This window comes from Ursus maritimus, unplaced genomic scaffold (genome assembly GCF_017311325.1).
Source record: "Ursus maritimus isolate PB19 unplaced genomic scaffold, ASM1731132v1 scaffold_12, whole genome shotgun sequence".
In the NCBI taxonomy this organism is placed as follows: Eukaryota; Metazoa; Chordata; class Mammalia; order Carnivora; family Ursidae; genus Ursus; species Ursus maritimus.
The window spans coordinates 66,959,329-66,979,142 of NW_024423564.1; the positions used below are offsets into that span (position 1 = coordinate 66,959,329).

Sequence of the window (19,814 nt, forward strand, 5' to 3'; positions counted from 1 at the left end):
GTTAACTGTGGCCTTCTGCCGCCTGCCACAGGGCTTGGTAAGGGCAGTTTGTGGGAGACCCTTATCTGTGAGTCCCAGATTTATGAACTAGTTTTTGTTTGCTTGTTTGTTTTTTAAGAAAATGATTTGGTTTTTCTCTAGGAAAAGTCCTTTAAATTGGGAAAATTATTTGTTGTATATATACACGGGTGACCCTTGAACATGATAGATTTGAACTATGCAGTCCACTTATGTGGATTTTTTTTTTTTTTTGTAAATACAGTACAATACCGTAAATGTATTTTCTCTTATGATTTTCTTAACATTAGCTTACTTTATGGTAAAAATATAGTGTATAATACCTATAATATACAAAATATGTGTTAAATGTTTATGCTATCAATAGGCTTCTGGTCAACAGGCTATTAGTAGTTAAGTTTTTGCGGAATTAGAAGTTACATGTAGATTTTCTTTTTTTTTTTCCTTTTTTTTTTAAAGATTTTATTTATTTATTTGACAGATAGAGACAGCCAGCGAGAGAGGGAACACAAGCGGGGGGAGTGGGAGAGGAAGAAGCAGGCTCATAGCGGAAGAGCCTGATGTGGGGCTCGATCCCATAACGCCGGGATCACGCCCTGAGCCGAAGGCAGACGCTTAACGACTGCGCCACCCAGGCGCCCCAGAAGTTACATGTAGATTTTCGATTGCAAAATTGAACAACTGCGTTGTTGAGGGTCAACTGTATATGAACATCAACATGTATAGTTTCCTGTTAATTGTGTCTGCATAAGCTACATGAAATTCAGTTTGCAGAGACTTGAAACAATTAAAACACTGAGCTTCATTAGGTCAGTGTTTAATGTAAAATAAAATCACAGTGATAGACCACTGCACTCCCAAAAGAATGGCTAAAATGAAAAAGACTGAGAGTAGCAGCATTGATGAGGACGTGAAGGAACTGAAATTCTCCTACACTGCCAGTAGACATGTAAAATGGTAAAACCGTTTTAGAGCACATCTTGGCAGCTTTTTAAAAAGTGAAGCATATATCTACCATATGATCAGCCATTCACCTCCTAGGCATTATGATGAAAAGGCATACAGCAAAGGAAATGAAAACGTACGCCCACATAAAGACTTGCACGTGAATGTTGATAGCAGCTTTCTTTGTACCAGTCAAATACTGAAAACAGCCTAAATGTCCATCAACAGGTTAGTAGTTACACTGTTGTGTCCATATGATGGAATGCTTCTCAGCAATAAGCTAAGTGACTACAGCATGGATAAACCTTAAGAGGTGAAGCCAAGTGAAAGAAGCCATACCAAAAAAACAAAACCAAAAAACCCCACATAGTCACTGGTCCTATTTATACAAAATTCTAAAAGGTGCAGACTGATATATAGTGGATCAGTGGCTGCCGGGGGTGGGGGAGGAAGAATCACAAAGGGGTCTCAGGAAACTTGGGGTGATGGATGTTCATTATCTCGAACATGCTAATGGTTTCCCAGGTGTATATGTCAAAACTTACCAAGCTATACATTTTGAATATGTGAGGTTCATTGTGTATTAGTTACATCTTAGTAACACTATTAGAAATTTTAAAAAGGAAAAGACACTGACTTGAGAACATGTTTCTGTTCAGAGTGTAGCTACCATTGGCAACACTTTAAACAGCGTCCATCTTGCTGTGGAGGCAATACAGAAGACTGTGGATGAACACAAGAAGACCATGGAGTCACTGCAGAGTGACATGGTAAGGAAATCTACAAATCCTGCAGGAAGTCAGCATTCTGCCTACCCTCTTCTCTGTAATAGGAGTGATGCCATCTTCCCATTCATCTGAACAGAACTTACTGTGTACCTTTTTAAAAGATATAATCTGTAAATCACGCAGTTAAGGAGGATAAAAGTAAAAGCTGAGTCTTTTGCAAACATGCTGGAGGAAATAACAGTAAGATACAATTCTGGGGTGGAATGGGTAGGAAGGAAAATGGAGAAGGAGGAAAGGGAAGTGTCACAGGTATTGATTGCTACATAACAAATCACCGTAAACGTAGTGGCTTAAGACAACACGTTATTACTTCTCACGTTCTGTGGGTCCGGAATTTGGACAGAGCTCTTAGACTAGGAAATGATGAGAGGCCAAGTGAAAGAGACTCTAGAAATGAAAGGCCAGCTGGGATGTTCCGGCTCCAGCCAGACTCCCACTTGAATGCAGCCGTGTGTGTGTGTGTGTGTGTGTGTGTGTGTGTGTGTGTGTGTGTTTGTGTGTGTGTGTGTGTGAGAGACAGAGAGAGAGAGAGAGAAAGACTTAAGCCTGCACCATGTGAAACAGAAGAAAACCCCCACCCCCACTGAGCCCAGTCAACCCACAGAATCATGGGAAATAATAAATTGTTTTAAGCCACAAAGTTTGGGGATGATTTGTTATGCAGCAGCAGATAAGTGAGATAGGAGCAAACCCCTGCAGTGCTCAGGAATTGTCTTCGAATGTCTCTTCATGTTGTGTGGGTGTAAGTGGTCTACAGTCACTGCGAGGCCTTACTCAATCACCTAGTGAGTAGTCTTCTCCATGCCGGATTTACAAAAGAAGAAGAGGATGGCATAGCCTTCACCGTCTTGCTGGGGAGATGAATTATATGTACATGAAATCAGGACTGTTCAAGGCACACAAAAGTTCCCCAGCTTTTCCACTAATTTCTAGACACATGCCCTTTTCCATCTTTGGAGTTTTGAGTTTAAGCTGGGCAGTTTGTACCAAGGAGACCAGGGCTATATTAGAGCTCTAGAAGGGAAGGATTTTTCATTCTCCAAAACAAGTACTCCTCACTGGTCTTTAATGGGGCTGACCCAGAGGAACAGACATTGAGCTAGTGCTCAGACACTCTGCGTTCCAGTTCCACCCATGCTGCTGCGTAACTGTGGGATCCATAATAATAAACTCAACAGTTCTTTCATTACTCTTATGTTAATATCATGAGCATTTTCTCAAAGTAATAAATATTTTCCAAAGTACATGTTTCCTAAGTCAAAAATTCATGCTTTAGAGAACCATGGGTTTTTTTTCTCCTACCTCTCTTTTTTCTTTATTGTTGCCTTTTGTTTCTTATAAAAGTAGGGTTGATAAATGTCTAGGATTTCAAATTTCAGGGAAAACCGTTTATTTTCCCTAATTGCATTCTATTATAATTAAATCTGCTTCTTTTAAACTTCCATGGTTGCCAGTGGTAATCCTCCCCACTGGCACATTTTATACTGAGTAAGTCATAGATATGAGCTCTGAAAGATTAAGCCATTAAGCAAAGTTTTTCTACTAGAGGGATAAAGTGTATATAAACGTGTTCTACTTCAGTCTCTGCAAAGAGAGACTTGAGCGGAGGGGAGGGGATGGGAAGGGAAGGGTAACCTTCAGACATAAATCTTGGCATGTGCTGTTAAAACTGAAAAATGAATAATGTGCATAACTGGTTGTTGTATTCAATGCCTGAGGCTAGTGGTTACATGACTGGCTACTCTTTGAGTGTACAAACCTCTTTAGTCCTGGGGAGGTGATGACGCTAGCCGGGTCCAGACTGAGTTGGCCCCTGGGAGGTTATAGTGATTCTGTAGTTTCTCTGGGAGTACAGGTAATGGAGGAGAGGAGGACTGGTTTCTGGGAGTTCATTCCATTCAGAGACGAGAAACAGACTGGGAGGATCTCCGTTTCCTGATGTGTCTGAGTGCTGCAGGTCCAGTCCAGGCTTCAGACTGGCATCCCCAAAAGTACCTGGTGCCCTCCGGGCCTAGCACAAGACTGGTCACACTGTAGGCTCCTAGGAAATAATTGTTGATTAATCTGTGAATGCCCCCTCTGGGAAGCTAGAATGTTCTAGAACCATCCAGATGGTTAAGTAGACCTGGTAATTAGTTGTTGCCTCTTCTAACCTCCATTTCTTTTAACAGAATCGGCACTTCTTGAAAGAGACCAACGGAAGCAACCAGATCGTTCCATCACCTTCAGCTACATCAGAATTTGACAATAAAACCCACAGTGAGAATTTGAAACAGGTACTTTGTGTCTCTGGCTTAACTCCCGATGCCCACAGTGGACTCTGGGGGCCGCCTGAATAGTTGGGCTCTGTGTCGTGGTGCCTCATCTCATGCATAAATTTGCCTGCCTGAGAGCTGAGCAGACAGCGATGTGTGTTGCTATCTTAGGAATCCAAGATGCCATCCTGGCTCTTCTTTAGCACTCTGCTTTTTTTCCCTGCATGTCAATCAGTGGAGTAAATTCCTTTTCATATCTTGGAAGACATAGAATAGCCAAATTATCCTGAAACTGTTCATGAAAAAATAGCAGTCTGGGCAAGTTAACATTTCTAAAATGTTGGAAAGCATATCCCTGGAAGTCAGATTTTCTAGAGATAAGAGGAGGGGAAAGGCTATTGAGTTCAGAATCACATTAAAGAGAATAAAGGAAATCTTCACTAAGAAGAATTCCTATCCTGAGTTTAATGCCCTCTAAAACCTATAGTCATCATTCCTTTTTAAGTAGCAATCAGTACTAGAAGATGTCAATAAAAATAATTGAATCTTGTACTAAATAATGCACTACTTGTTATGGTTTTGCTACATGAGCCAATTCAGTAATTGGTATTGTTCCTAAGGTAGTTTTGTTCTGACAAATTAGGTTAATAGGCGTTTCAGTTAATAACCCAGCAAGCTTTCCCGCCAGCAGGTGAGGTAAACATTGGGAAATCAATTCCCAAGCTCTCAGCTTTCTGGGACCAGAGAGTGAATCATGTAGGTAGTCCCCTTTCCCCTCTTGTCTAGCTGAGGTCAAACAATTCCAGAGGGAGTGAACTCGGAGCAATTTAGAGTGGAGGGACAAAGCCAAGACAGACAATCAATGGTCTAAACCAGGAGAAGGAGTTTACTTCCGTAACGTGACATAGTAATGGTTGTTCAGTGCTGCTGGCCTGCTCGTCTAGTGTGTGTCTTTAGCTGGATTCCACAATTTGATTTATTTCCACTCCAGGATATCCTGTACCTTCACAACTCTTTAGAGGAGGTGAACAGTGCCCTAGTGGGGTACCAGAGACAGAATGATCTTAAACTCGAGGGGATGAATGAGACAGTCAGTAACCTCACCCAGAGAGTCAACTTGATAGAAACAGATCTGGTTGCTGTGAGCAAGGTAGAAAAGCAAGCGAACCTGTCCCTCAGCCTGGTAAGCCGTTTTGGATCTTTTGTGGTATGTTCTGTGTTGCAGTGTGTTTTGTCTGTACATGGATGACACTCCACAGACTTTTCAGATCCAGTCCCCTGGCATATTTGAGAGGCTACACATTCGTACCATGCTTCACACTAGCTTTGTGATGTGAGTGGCACAGGCAGAGTTAGCCCCGATCTAGAAGGGGAGGTGTAGAGGAGTTCATTTTTTTGCCAGGGCCTCAACACAAGGCCTTGGCAGAAGTGACAAGCCTCCTGTCATGTTACCAGTGACCCCTCTGGTAGGGAAGCTCTGGCACATATTTCCAACGGAGGTCTTCTTGCTTTTTTTTAAGTTGGTAAGGATGGGAGCAATGACAGTGACAACGACTGAAGAATCTTTTCCTGTTTCTTTTTTTTTTTTTTTTTTTAAAGATTTTATTTATTTATTTAACAGAGATAGAGACAGCCATTGAGAGGGAACACAAGCAGGGGGAGTGGGAGAGGAAGAAGCAGGCTCATAGTGGAGGAGCCTGATGTGGGGCTCGATCCCATAACGCCGGGATCACGCCCTGAGCCGAAGGCAGACGCTTAACCGCTGTGCCACCCATGCGCCCCCTTTTCCTGTTTCTTTAAGCCTGAACTTGACTTTCAGATTTATCCTGCTTGGTCTGCATGTTAGAGTGAACCTTTTGCGTATAACGCAGGAAAGCCGTTTAAAACATACCAGAACAGACCAGCTCCCCAACTTGAGAGATCACTGAGTCCATCCTCCCATTTTACATGAGGAGACTGGATGACCTAAGTCATTGATGCTGGCAGACCGTGTGTTTACTGGTTTTCATGTTATTGTCAATAAGACGGGTGTTTTCTAATCCCCTTCGTATAGCTATTGTGCTGGAATCCATGGGGATTATTTTTTAATGGCTGCAAGCCCCACCCTTAAAGATTTCATGCAGTGAAGACACAGGCTTATGTAAGGAAATGGAAACCTAAAACAGGAAATTGTACCGTAGATTGAAGTAAGCAGCAGAGCGCAAAGCAAGCCCACAAATGAAGTTGAACTCGGGCGCCTGGACATGGAGGTGTGAACCAGCTCTGCCACAGTGGGGCCGTGGCAGCTTGCTTGACGTGGCGTGGAGGGTGACGAATCAGAAGACCTGTTCCCCCTCCTGCTTCACAAGGGCGTGTAATTTACTACAAAGCTTTGAAGATTAAAGGAGCCTTATTTTAAAAAGCCCTTTTGAACTCAGCTAAGTAGGGGTTAGGAATTTGTGGTGATTTGATGAGTAGCAGGCCTTGAAGGTTTTCAAGGCTAATAGTGAAAACTTTCTGCCGCAAACTCCGCGTACTGTCCCTCTCCTCTCCACTTTCTTTTCCTCCAGAAGAGGAAAGTGTTAGTAGTACTGTCTATCCTGCTGTGTCTTCCAGCACCATCCTACCTAGCATGCTTCTGGGTGTAAGTCCTCTTGCGGTTTATACTTCAGAAGTTTTAAGGTTTGTGAGGCACCAGTTTCAGCTTTGTATCTCAGCAACCTTTCTCCCTCTCCTCTCGTTCTCCTAATGGTATTTCTGTTGAAAGTGCTCTGAGAACCTTTAAAGAAGTTTGACCAATTTGTTTTAAAAGTGTTAGATGTCATTTAAGTTTTAATGTTTGCCTTTAATCTTGTATTTACACTTTAAGATGAATGATAGAACCGCCACTCTGAAAAGAGAGTCCTTGCATCAAGTGACCAACAGAACAGATACATTAAAGACCCAAAGCATAAAGGTAAATAAGGGGGGCTTATTTTGAGGTAAAAATAAAGCATCAGCGTCTTTGTGCTTTTGAAGGGCACCTTGGTGGCTCAGTCGGTAGAGCGTGCAGTGCTCGATCTCAGGGTTGTGAGTCCATGCCCCACGTTGAGGGTAGAGATTACTTAAAAACAAACAAAACACAACAGCATCTTTGTGCTTTTGAGCTACTATTTCTTTCTCAAATGGAGCACTTTGGTTTCCATTTGCTGCAACTTCAAGACAAAGTGATTAGTAAATTAGTGTGTTAGTGAACAAGGGAGTACTTTATCAGGCATCTACCCTGTGCCGGGCCCTTTGCGAGGAGTTGGGGTGACCACAGTGAGCAGGACAGACATGTGACCCTTATTCTGGTAGAGCTGAAAGTCAGAAAATCATTAATACATAACTGAATAGATCATTAAGCACAAGTGTGATAAGTGCTGCAAAGGAAAAATATAGGGTGTGATGAGGATGTTAGCAGAGATCAGGAAAGCTTCCCTAAGGAAATGAATTTCTTTCAAGATTTTTTGTTGTCTGAGAGAGAGAGAGCATGCGCGTGTTCGCACAAGTAGGGGGAGGGAGAAACAGGCTCCCTGCTGAGCAAGGAACCTGATGTGGGACTGTATCCCAGGACCCTGGGATCATGGCCTGAGCCAAAGGCAGACGCTTAACCGACTGAGCCACCCAGGCGTCCCAGGAAGCGACTTTTAAGCTACGACAGTAAGTTATCTGTGCTCATGACAGAGAACAGAGGCAGAGATCATCGAAAACTGGTGTCTAATCAGCATTTATTTTTAGATTTCAGTCTCAGTACATACATAGTCCATTTAAGCCCCAGCCCGTTCCTTTAACCTTGTCCCTTCCCCTGTTTTTTTAAGTTCTTCCCTGACATATTTCACAGTAAGACAATCTGTGATATGCTTTGATATCCCAGGAAAGAAAGTTTATTTGCAACATTCTCTGTGATTACAGTGTTAATATTATAAGATCTGGGCTAAGATAAAGTAAAAGCCAGGAAGATTGTGGCTGAGTGGCTAAAATACCATCTGAGATGTCCATTGTGTATGAGGAGCTCAGGGATATGGGGTTCAGAGGAATTGCACTTGGAAATGAACCATAGTACAGGCAGTTTTCAATGTAATACTTTCTATCTATATTCGTTCTTCCTTAACTGTTTCATATAGTCTAGATATATTAAGATTTTTTTTTTAAGATTTTATTTATTTGACAGAGAGACAGCCAGCGAGAGAGGGAACACAAGCAGGGGGAGTGGGAGAGGAAGAAGCAGGCTCTCAGCGGAGGAGCCTGACGCAGGGCTCATCCCAGAATGCCGGGATCACGCCCTGAGCCGAAAGCAGATGCTTAACGACTGCGCCACCCAGGCGCCCCTAGATATATTAAGATTTTAATGCTTTTGAGCTAGGCTTTTGTTGACTTTTCTAACTGCTTCTGCAAAAATAAAAATAAAAATAGCCCACCTGGGGAATGACAAGAGAAACCGAAGATCCAGATGTAAATGCTGACACAAAAAGTAACAGGTGGTTACTGCTGGAGAGTCACAGTGGTTTCAGCAGCAGTCCAGATTTTAACAGTAAACCTCAGAATCAAATGCAGCTCGTGCACATTTTTTGCCTAAATCTCCTGGTTTTGTTTTCAGACCCTTTGTGTTTTAAACTGTCATCCCAGTGTGTTGGTCCCTTTATCCTAAGCATCCCTCATCTAAGCATCCTAACCAGGTATAATTTTCCCTGATTTCTTCATAAATTCAAGTATTTAGTACTGAGCTTTAGTCACCTGTGTCCATATATTAGCTCCTTAATAAACCAAGAGTGATCTTCTATATGGTAACTATGAGAGTAGAAATAAAGATCAGAGAGAAGTAATTGAATAAAAGAAACATGTAAGAAGTTGGTGCTCTAACTGAACATAGGTTCAGGACCTTTCACACTAGGCTAAGCAGTTAGAAAAGCCTAAGCCTCATAGAAACCAGACTTCTCTCTCTCTCTCTTTTTTTTTTAAGCAATTAAATGTATTTTTTATATGCCACTTGGATCATCCTGGGAATGAGAAAGGACATAAAGAAGAAACTTTTTAAAAAGATATAAGTAAATGAATTAGGTATTTTGCAGTTCCTTCTGTGTGTTCCCAACAGTTCCCACCACCAGTTGAATCCTCACCATGGGGGGGAGAGAAGGAAAAACGAGAGTTGGTTGCTTTTTTTTTTCTTTTTTTTTTTTTTTTTTAAAGGTGCTAAGAGCGTAACACTCTCCCTAAATTTGTCTAGTCACAAGGTGAAGTAAGATATCAGGAAAATTATTCGGTGTGAAATAGTTCCTAGAAAATAATATCTACTCATTTAGGAAATGGGTGTTGCATGGGCACCTGAGCAAGGGTACATTTCCTTTACTGCTGACACATGCATGCCTTCCCCCATCAGCCAAACGTTCACAGTGAATCAGGTCATCTGTCGCATAATGTTCCCTTAATGGTCTAGCCTCAAATCCTGCTAGGCCCTTATCAACTCTGAGCACAAAGGTATCTCTAGTATTTGTTGATTCATTCTTTCATTACTTTTAATAGGGAACCTACTAGAAGTCAAGCACTACGTGCTCAATAGGCTCTGGAAATATAATGAAGAATCAGATAAGGTCTTATTCCACCTTAAGCCTTCTGTGATCTTTGTTTTGAGCAGAAAGAAGAGAGTTCGGATTCTCAAGTATCCAAGCTAAGAGAGAAACTGCAGCTGATCAGCGCTCTCACAAACCAACCTGAGAGCAACAGGCCGCCAGACACCGCTAACAACGGTGAGATACTCAGGGCTGGGTTCTGAATATTTCACGCAGGCTTGGGCAGCTTGCCTCCCACACAGGGAGTGGGGAAAGGTGCTCCAGCAGGACCAATCAAACTGAGGGAATGATGCCTGAGTGCATCGAGATGAACTGATACACTTTGGTTTCATTTAGAAAAAGCCCATTTTGTACATGATTTGTATTCCAGTCTATTAAGGAAAGAATGGGTAATGTTTAGCTTGAAATAGACTTCTCCATGCTGTCTGCATCCAATTATAGGCAAAAATGTAGCTGTCATAGTGTATATTAAACCAGCCCTAAATGTTGTTCACGGAGTCTTTTCATTAAGTGCGTAAAATTTACTTAAAAATAAATATTAGTCCTTCTGAAAAACCATTAACAAATAATGATAGGATCATTGAGTTAGAAAGGCCCTTGGCTCTAGGTAGGGACATACTAATCAATATTAGCAGATGCCTCAAGGATGTAACCAAAGCACTGGACTGGGTTGGCTTTGACCCCTACTCCCTGCAAATATTTTTTCATTTGGGGGAAAGCATTACAACCTCTCTTACTCTCTTTTGGATGGAGGACAGACTACAATGGGAGGCCTTGTCCTAACATCATGCTGCATAATCATAGGAAAGCCCTCTTCCGGCACCGGCTGATCTGGTGGCACATACCCCAGATCAGGCTTATAGTATGGCTCCTAGGATAGCAGATAGCCAATGCAGCTTAAACTCTCAGCATCTAAACCTGTATTATGCTAACTTGCACTGTAAGAGCTTCTCAGGGGCTTCCCACCTCTTAAACCTTAATGTTACGTGATACTGATTGATCTTCACTTGCCCACACCACAAATCTCAGTCCATGCCTTTAACTTCATGAAGTCACTGTGCTACTTAATTCTCAACTGTTTCTCTTAAGTACATAAGCAGTTGCCCTAAAAACCGACCTTCAGTACTGGTTTAATTTGGTATCAGATTTGATAATACTACAACCGCATGTGTTTGTTACAGAGCAAGTACAGAGTTTCACATCAAAGCCGTCAGCATTACCAAAATTTCCACAGTCTCTTGGAGATCATATTGAGAAAGCTGCGCAGCTAAGACCTATTGTCCTACCAGGAATTTCTAGCATCAAAGGTAAATTTTTATACCATGGAGCAGTAGGGAAAATGTTCAAAGCTAAAACTTTATGATTTTTTTAACTTACAAGAAAAAGGATCCTATCTAACATTGAGCATTTCCTGTGAGCCAGATACTTGATATGCTATGCATTACATCATATAATCCTGTTAGCAACCCTGGGAACAAATATTCATGTGTTATACCCATTTTCTCGATAAGGAAACTGCCTAAGTCCACACAGCAAATAATGAATGGACTGAGGCAGAATCTACACCGAGGCAGTCTGACACCAAAGTTTGCACTCTTACCCAATGCACCACAGAGCCTTCATTCATTCAGTCAGTGCCTGATTAGACCCAGTGCTAAGCAGTAAAAGTACAGTGTAAGATACCAGCTCACTTTCCTCAAGGATGTGACAGTTCAGTGGAGAAGGCGAACAAGCAACCACAATACTGTGAGATTAACAAAATGGAAGTTGACCCTATTTGCTAAGGCCTTCCAAAAGTGAGGGGTCCTTTGGCTGAAAATCAGCAAGATAAACAGTAGGATGGATACGATTCACAGTGAAACATGTTTGCCTTGCTTCCTAGTACATGCTATCCTTCATTGTGATGTTTAGAGTCCCCTGATCTTGCATTCGCTAACTGCCTGTAAACTCTCCTATTCCCACCCACTTACCTTCGCCTGGCTCTCCACCTTAACTTCGATATCATTCCACCAGGGAACATTATCTCGCCTCCTAGGACTGGATTAGGTGCTTTCCTGTGTATGCGCTCTTAAAATATTTTATGTTTGCCCCTGTTTCGCACATGTCACTCTGTTGTAATTTCCTGGGAGGATAGAAAATTAACTTTACTCACAGCCCCGAGCATAGTGCCTGGTACAGGTGAGTATTTGTTAAGTGAGTGAGTTATCTACAGCCTATAATTAATGCTTAAAGCATAGAAGACTTACATTTATATTGCCATATAAATGCAATTACTTTTTCCCCTTATCCCCAGGTTTTTTCTTTCAGTTTTCTAGGGAGACAGGAGAGTGTTAAATTGGTTATTGGCAATACAAGTGCTTTCTCCCACTTGTCATTTATTACATCAAGAATTGATGAGAATGAATGGAGGAAAGACTGTTCTAAAGCAGATTAAGAAATAGCCAACTTAACATTTGTACTTCGGCCTCTAACATAGGCCTTACATACTTTGGATGACTACACTTTTGAAATGACCCGAAGCAGCAATAAGATTTTTATTTGAATGCTACTACCAATTTTATATGCTCATGCCCCATATACACACACAAGACATTTCCCAGCTAGCCACTTGGTGGCAGGCATTGAGAACAAGCGCCCCACTTGCTTTTTTCTGGCTTTTGAGATTCTCTAGCGGCTTCGCTGGATGGGTCTCAGGACTGAAAGTAGGACTTTCTTCAAAAGCTCAAAACTCCTTGAGTGACCTTGTACTGCAACCACTTCCCCTTCCTTCAGGCCATTTCCATTCTTCCTAAGTACCAGACAGCAGAAGGCCTATGGAATCTAGGTGTGGGGTTGACTAAATGAAGGGAAGGAAAGGATTTAGGAAGACTTCTAAAGAAACAGAAGCTTCATGACTGTCTTCTGGTATTAGAGACTAAACCTATTAAGTCATTCTTTGGGGACACAGTCGAGTCCTTTTAAAATATTATGTAAGTAATTGGCCCTCCTAAGTGTTTATTATGGGGCCTTTGAGAAAATACAGAAGAGACTGTTGATAGAAACTGTCCAATTCTGTTGGCTCAAATAATATCTTAGAAATAGAGAAGAAGCTACAGATAGACTGATGATACTACTCTCTCTGTCTCAGCTGGGAGAGAGAAAGAGAGCACAGGTGCCGGGTGCCTTATATATACTGTATCTGTCACTTTGAAGAGATCTGTAGTCCTCTGCTTCTTTTTTTTTTAATTGAGCTATAATTCACATACCATAATATTCACCTTTTAAAATGTATAATTCACTGGTTTTTGGTATATTCACATCTTGTACAACCATCACCACCATCAAATTCCTGAACATTTTTTTATCATCCCGGAAAGAAATCCTGTACCCATGAAATAGTCACTCCCTATTCCCCCACCCCCTAGCCCCTGGCAACCACTAATCTTTCAGCCAAAATCTTTAGATTTGCCTATTCTGGGTATTTCATATGAATGGAATCATAGGATCCATGGCCTCAATATCCATGCTGCTTTCATTTAGCATAATGTTTTCGGGGTCCATCTGTGTTGTAGCATGGAGCGGTATTTCATTCCATTATATGGGTATACTACATTTTATCTATTCATCAGTTGATGGACATTCGGATTGTTTTAGGAATAATGCAGTTGTGAACATTCATGTACAAGTGTTGGTGTGGGGATATGTTTTCATTTCTTTTGAGTACAAGGGAATTGCTGGGTCGTATGGTAACTCTGTTTGGCTAACAGTATGCCATTGTCTGTTTTATGGGCTCAGCTCCTATCATTAGCTCTTAAGGCATCTGCAGTCCTTTTTACCTGTTCAGCATAAGAACAGAATCTGGCAAATCTAAAAGGAAAGAGCCTTGGACAGAGAGAATGCCAGCCCATTCATTTTTCCTGTGATTATCTGTCACTGCTTCTATTTTGGAAGGATAGTGCCAATGTTCCTCTCATTCTTAAAGAATTCGTCTTTTTTTTTTTTTCCTAAGAGTTCATCTTTCTGATTTATTGAGATACTAAGCCTTACCTTTTGGAAACAAAGTCTGCAAACTAGCTTTTAGTGCTTTGCATTCAGCTGAGGCTACTTTTTAAACTCTTAAGTAAAGTTAGCTACATGTATAGACATACACATTTTTTTTTTGTAATTCCTTTCTAACAGATCTTCAGGATTTATTCCACAAGACTGGCCAGGACATGGATGGGAAGCTGACCTACCAGGAAATCTGGAACTCCTTAGGTTCTGCTGTGCCAGAATTAGAGACTCTGAGAGCATTTGATTCTGATGGCGATGGAAGATATTCTTTCCTGGAGCTAAGGGTAGCTTTAGGTGTCTAGCTCATCAGGCATATTTTAGAAATGGGTATATGCCCAGGACTACCTAATATCTACTCACCTAACACAAACAACCCTTTTACTTACCCATCGATCCTCCAGTCCTCCAAACTACTGTAGCAGACACATTGCCACCTTTTAACTTGTTTGAAAAAGCTATAAAGAAAAGTTATTTTTTTAAAAAAGAAGGCCATTTTACCTATATGCTATTCAGAAATCTATGATTTCCTAAAACCAATAAGATCTTAATTTCAAAATTGCCAGGAAAAAAGCCAAGCCCTTTTTTTTCTCTTTCCTTTTTTTTTTTTTCAGGGAAGGAGACCTTATCTTTTAAAACTGGAAAATGTGTATATAGAGAGAATAAGCCACCTTTTATATTTCACATAAATTTGCCTTAAATTAGCTGCACTTTATACAGACTCAGAAAATGTCTTTCTTTTAAAAGCTAGACCTTTTCTGTTTGTAAATATTTAAAATGAAAGAATTGTGCATATTTTGCGCGAAGTCAGAAGAATGGTTTGAAAGGGGCTGTGAACAAATGGCTTGTTATTAAAAATCGCTAATGTGGTAACAGCTGGAACTACGTCCATGTCTCCTTAAGGCGCCTCCTTCAGGTGCTGCTGTGGGGTTTGGCCTGGAGGCTAGAGGAATAGATTTGAGGAGGTGACCCTGTAAGGACAGTGCTGCCTCCGGGGACCCTGTAAGCACAGTGCTGCCTCCAGACTCAGGAAAGTAAGATGCTGGTTCTTTGTTCCTGTCCCCTTAGCCGATCCCAACCTGTGAACCAGAAAAGTCTTGGGGGTTTTTCTCACTTTTTATCCTACTTGAAGGGTTTATGAGCATAAACAGTTATGCAGTGGGGAGCTACATTTTCCCTGCTGAGTGAGCTAGATTATCTCCCCCCACCCCCGCAACTCAAGCCTCTCTTAGAACTGTAGCTGGCTGCCACTTCTGGGCAGGCTCCATTCTGAATGGCAGGCCTGTGGTCCTCAGCTCACTGTCTCTGCCTGGCTACCCAGGAGGGGCTGTAGGGGGTAGCTTTGCCCCTCATTGTGACCCAGGAAACTCCTTGAGATTTTACCTGGAGGCTTACCAAGAAGAACCTAGTATGTCCCTCTGTGGGCTGAAGCCAAAGGGGTTGTAAAATGCAGCGCGTGAAGTCATCAGATCGCCTTAATGGTTGTCTAGCTCAGGAGTAGCTCCAGCTCAGGAGTAGCTAGAGGCATCCTGTCCAGAGGAGGCCGAACAATCGAGCAAGCCTGGAGCAGGGGGATCACGTGATGGTAGCAAGTTGTTTCAAATCTTGGAACAAGCAAGTGCGATACTCTTCCCTTCAAATACTTCGTAGGCCTGGTCCGAAAGGTCCCCAGACTGGAAGGAATCACATCTCTGTGTCACCTGTGTGTGTGCTGTGCTGGTCTTAGAGGCAGGCTTTGGGCACCACAAAAGGAAGCACTCTGTGAAACTTAACTGTTCTGTAGGCCAAGTCAGGGAGAAACTAGAACTTTCATGGCACAGACTTCTTTAGTAGAGCTCGCTTCCATTTTAACTTCGTCCAAGTTACCCTGTTACCCAGGGATGCCATCGAGCACCTTTAAACATTTAAGGGCTGTTTTTTTCTTTATGTGGTGTTCAGATTAGTGTTGGCTAACTTTGATTTTTTTTTCTGAAAGTATTAACATTTAGTTAAAGCAAGATGAAGTCTTTTCCCATGAATGCGTCTGCTTACCTCATTAGGGCTTGTGCTTCTCTCTCTCTCTTAAAAAAAAACAAAAACAAAAACATTTTTTTGCCTATCTGAGCTATTTTCTCCTTCTTGAAAAGGTTAAAATATAGCATAAAATTAGCCTGGCACTTTAGGTAACTCGAAGACAACTCTTTTTCTTCTGGCTGCCTTCCATGCATTCCCCCCCCCCTTTTTAAATATATATACCCTTACAGATTTTGTAACAACCAAATAAAATTCTAGCAATAAATTGAATTATACTGCTATATTTGTATATATTGTACCATAAATAGTATGTCTGTACTTGGAAGGTATTTTTTTGAGAACTGATTTATATGAAATACACTTGAGGGTAATGTAGCTTGTCCATTTTAGTTTCAAATTCTTATTCATGGGCAGATACTCTGAGGACCCCTTAACTCTTTTTTGTCTGTACTTTTCTTTTGTATCGGATAGCTACACCTAGAGAAGTCAGTTTTGTTTTTCAGTTTCTCACCTGTTCGTCCCACCTCGAGCTCGTCTGGCTTGCATCATCCCGAAGCCAGCTGCATTGTACCACTTCCTGTCCCATTTGGCAGACGTGTTCCGGCCACGCTCTCAGACTGTGTATACCCTCTCCATGCCGCTGCCCTAGCTCCTGAACGAGGGCATCTGGAACTCTGGTTCCAGGTTGAGGAGATTCATTGGCTTAAGAGTTTGATGAGCTTATTCTTCAGTGTTAATTTGGGGCTTTTATTTGGATGTTGTCTTAACTTCCCCAACCTGTGACTTCTGAGCTGTACTCAAGCCTCCCTTGCCTCATAGCTCAGCTCAGAGAGGAAGATTGGGTTTTGGTGTTTGTTTCAAATACTTTTACCTTTTCACCCTGGCAGCTCCTACTGCTGCTTTCCTAAGTGACCCAAAGCAATGCTTCTCGGCCCTTTTTTTCTTTTGCCTATACTATCTGGGGTAATGTTTACTTCGAGAGCCTCCCTAGAAATCAGAGGACCAAAAAGGTGTCCTAGGAAGAGATGAGTCAAAGGAATAGAGAACCTGGCTTAGGGAAAAGGGTAGGGTCCTCTTAAGGGCAGAGAGGGACCTGGCACTTAGGACAGGACACCCTTCACCTGCTGCTGGCTGCTACTCCGGCCAGTGGTGTTTCCTCACTTTACGTGGCTTTGCTGGACGTAACTCTGTTGCCCCCACCTCCCACTGCTGGTCTTGCCGGTCACAGTTGAAGACTTTGACTGTAATGGGCTCATACTCATAATGGCCTGCTGTTGAGTTGTTTTTAGTGACAGCTTTTGTTTGCTACACACCTCATTGGCTTACTTACCCACACCAGCTACATGTGGTCCCTTCTTACATATCCAAACCAGAACACATTTGGGTATTCCTGAGACTTTATAGTGTGTATTGTTTGTTATACGAACCTAACCTACCTTGTTGTTTTCTCATATTAAGAAATGTAAATCTACTTTGCTTTAGTGGAGCTATTTTGGTAACGTATGAGCAGTTTTGGTTCTGTTTGGAGAGTGAATTCAAGGTCTTTATGACTTGAGCTTTGCTTATTTCATATCAGTAATACGGCTATTTTAATTTATCTAAATAAAACATTTCCTTTTTCTCCCACTGTGTCTGTGACTAAAGGTCCCCCTCTCCCCCACCATACCTTCAATTACTAAGAAAACAAAAATCTGCTTTGATCCCTATTTTTATAGACTCCTTTCTCCTTTTGAAAGCAAGAACTAACAGATGGTGACGAATCTGCCTTAAGAACTGCAGCATGGAGCCTGAAGAAGTGAAGGCTGCTGCTTGAGCATCTGCAGGGTTGGAGGGGGTGGGGGAGGGGGAGGGGGAGTCCCTTTCTGTATTAGCCAAGCTCCCCTTGGGTCTCCACTGGTGTTTTGGGTTTGTTTTTTGTTTTGTTTTGGTTTTTTTTTTGGTTTTCTTGGTTGGTTGGTTGGTTGGTTGGTTGGGGGTTTTTTTGGCTCTTGGAGTTTTTTTTAAGATTCAGTGGAAGAGCATTTTGACAAGGAATGTTCCACTGCCTTTTTGTACAGGGGGTTGGGGGGGGGTGAAACCCATTCCAAGAGACAGGTTGTATAGGGGCTGGGGCTTTTTCACACACAAAAAAAGAGAAAAATTAACGCTGCATGTATGCTAGGGTTCTGGGATTACACACACATTACACACACATAAGCAAACATACATGAGCTGTGTGGCCTTTCCCTTCAGGGAAGACTACATAAAGCTTAGCTCATTTACAAATATGGTCAGATGATTTCCTCATTCCCAGAGTGAAGGGGAAATTTTATATCCTGGGGTGCACCTGGGCTTTATCTTTTTTTTTTTTTTTTTTTTTTTTAAGATTTATTTGAGAGAGGAGAGCACAAGCAGAGGGAGAGGGAGAAGCAGGCTCCCTGCCCAGCAGGGACTCAGGGCTCAATCCCAGGACTCCGGGATCATGACCTGAGCTGAAGGCAGACACTTAACAAACTGTGCCACCCAGGTGCCCCTGGGCTTTCTTATCTTTAAAGTGGGACCAAATAGCCAGTATTCTCTTTGTCTCTTCTTTTAGGATCGTTTCCAAAATGCACAAAAATATCCTCATATAGTGGATATTAATTTTTTGAAGGTCCATGGATCCCTTTGATAAAGATTTTTTTTTTAAATACATTTTGTGTGTAATTTTAGAGGGTTCAATGACCAGCATTCCTCCTAAGCCAATCCATGGACCAGTTACGCCTTGCAGACATTCACGCACGGGCACACACACACACACACACACACAATCATTTGCCAAGTGTTTTCTAACAAGACTTATCATTAGGGAAGGGACAACACCATGGCGTATGCTGAGAAGACCAAGAACTTTGATGCCAGGCAGATGTAAATTTAAGACCTAGCTCTGCAACGTAAAAACGATATGCCCTTGGAACCCGTCTCTTCATTTATAAGTGGAGGATTGTGAGGTCCATTTGGCAGTTTCCTTGTATTGGACATAACGTAGAGACAACCATAAAAGAACTCAGCACATCATCAATGTTAAGGAAGAATGCGATGCAGTGTGGCTCGTGGATCTCATGATGACTTGTTTTGCGTGTGACACGGCCACTGTGAATTGCCATGGCTCATGCACCCCCAGTGGCTCTCACTCTTGTGGCAGCTGTGCTTAATGTCCCACAGAACAGCAGTGCCACTGGATACCTGGCCCACAGTCTGGCATGCCTTTTGGGTCTTAAATACCGAATAGAGAGATGTTGAGTTCATGTTTACTGATTCGGTGTCTCCCCACACCCTCTGGTTCCCATTTATGACCTTCAACTCTTTTTGCAAAGTGCCCCCATCAAACGGGAAGGACATTGCCCTCCTAATGACAAATGAGACACAAGGGAGCCTTGGGCTTTTTTTTCAGTCTTTCATAAGTGACATCCAGGTGGGCCCTGGCCTTTGTGTCAATACCACCTCCCAGGGATTAGCTCTATTTTCCTGCTCTGCCCCTGATACCTCCAGCTCCTACCCTCCGTGAGAGGAGGCTATAATTCTGAAGCAAAAGGCTTAGCACTGAAGCAGTGGTCTCCATGGGCCATAGTGGGGAGGGAATGGAAGTGGACGTTCCTTTCAGGACAGGTGTCCAAAGGGTAGGAGACTGAGTGGTTCAGCATTGGGGGCAGGTTGCACAGGGAAGGGGCAAAGGGCACCTCCTGAAAGACGGGAACCGGGACTGGGGAGCTGGTGTGGGCCCGCAGCATTGGGGAAGGTAGGGGCTGTGGCAGAGGTCGTAGCGCGGCAGGGGCATCCGCCTTGGGGCTGCTGTCTTGGGCAGCAGAGCTCCTGCCCTCGGAGATGTCCAACTCCCACAGGGGATCTGCATTCTGGACCTCAGTCTCGGTGTTGGTGACAGTAGGGGGAGGGCCCGTGTTGATGGCTGTGTTCATGCCATAATGCCGACGCTTGTTAATCCAGTACAACAGCGGGCTGTAGGTGAACGTGGCGGCTCTCATCACCTCCACCCACTCCTGGGCACGCTCTTCCCGCCGCAAGTTCTTCCTCCAGTGCAGAAAGAGAATGCAGCCGCCAGTTACCACAGAACACAGCCCCAGGAATCCAAAGTACAGAGAGACCCACACTAAGGCAAGAAAGAAAAAGAGGCAAGCTGGCTGATAGCTCTGTCTTGGGGCCTGAGCTATTTTGCATTCCTC

The 19,814-nt window shown here is 42.7% G+C and overlaps 2 protein-coding genes across 4 annotated transcripts in view; one reads left to right on the plus strand and one right to left on the minus strand.

Annotated features, from left to right (window-relative positions):
- EFCAB14 (EF-hand calcium binding domain 14) overlaps positions 1–17,508 on the plus strand; it is a 35,927-nt gene extending 18,419 nt beyond the window's left edge. Inside the window, exons 5-11 of one of the 3 annotated variants that reach the window (XM_008699245.2) lie at positions 1,623–1,733; positions 3,923–4,027; positions 4,998–5,189; positions 6,855–6,941; positions 9,639–9,750; positions 10,755–10,880; positions 17,331–17,508. In XM_008699245.2, the coding sequence (XP_008697467.1) occupies positions 1,623–1,733; positions 3,923–4,027; positions 4,998–5,189; positions 6,855–6,941; positions 9,639–9,750; positions 10,755–10,880; positions 17,331–17,371 (774 nt within the window). In that variant the 3' untranslated portion in view covers positions 17,372–17,508. Of the gene's footprint in view, positions 1–1,622; positions 1,734–3,922; positions 4,028–4,997; positions 5,190–6,854; positions 6,942–9,638; positions 9,751–10,754; positions 10,881–13,731; positions 17,237–17,330 lie in introns of those variants that run through there. The other 2 variants (XM_008699243.2, XM_008699246.2) reach the window with 2 other exon arrangements.
- A 551-nt stretch (positions 17,509–18,059) lies between these two features.
- TEX38 (testis expressed 38) lies at positions 18,060–19,814 on the minus strand. Its single transcript, XM_008699247.2, has one exon. The coding sequence runs from the start codon at positions 19,614–19,616 to the stop codon at positions 19,149–19,151; it is 468 nt and encodes a 155-aa protein (XP_008697469.1). The 5' UTR covers positions 19,617–19,814; the 3' UTR covers positions 18,060–19,148.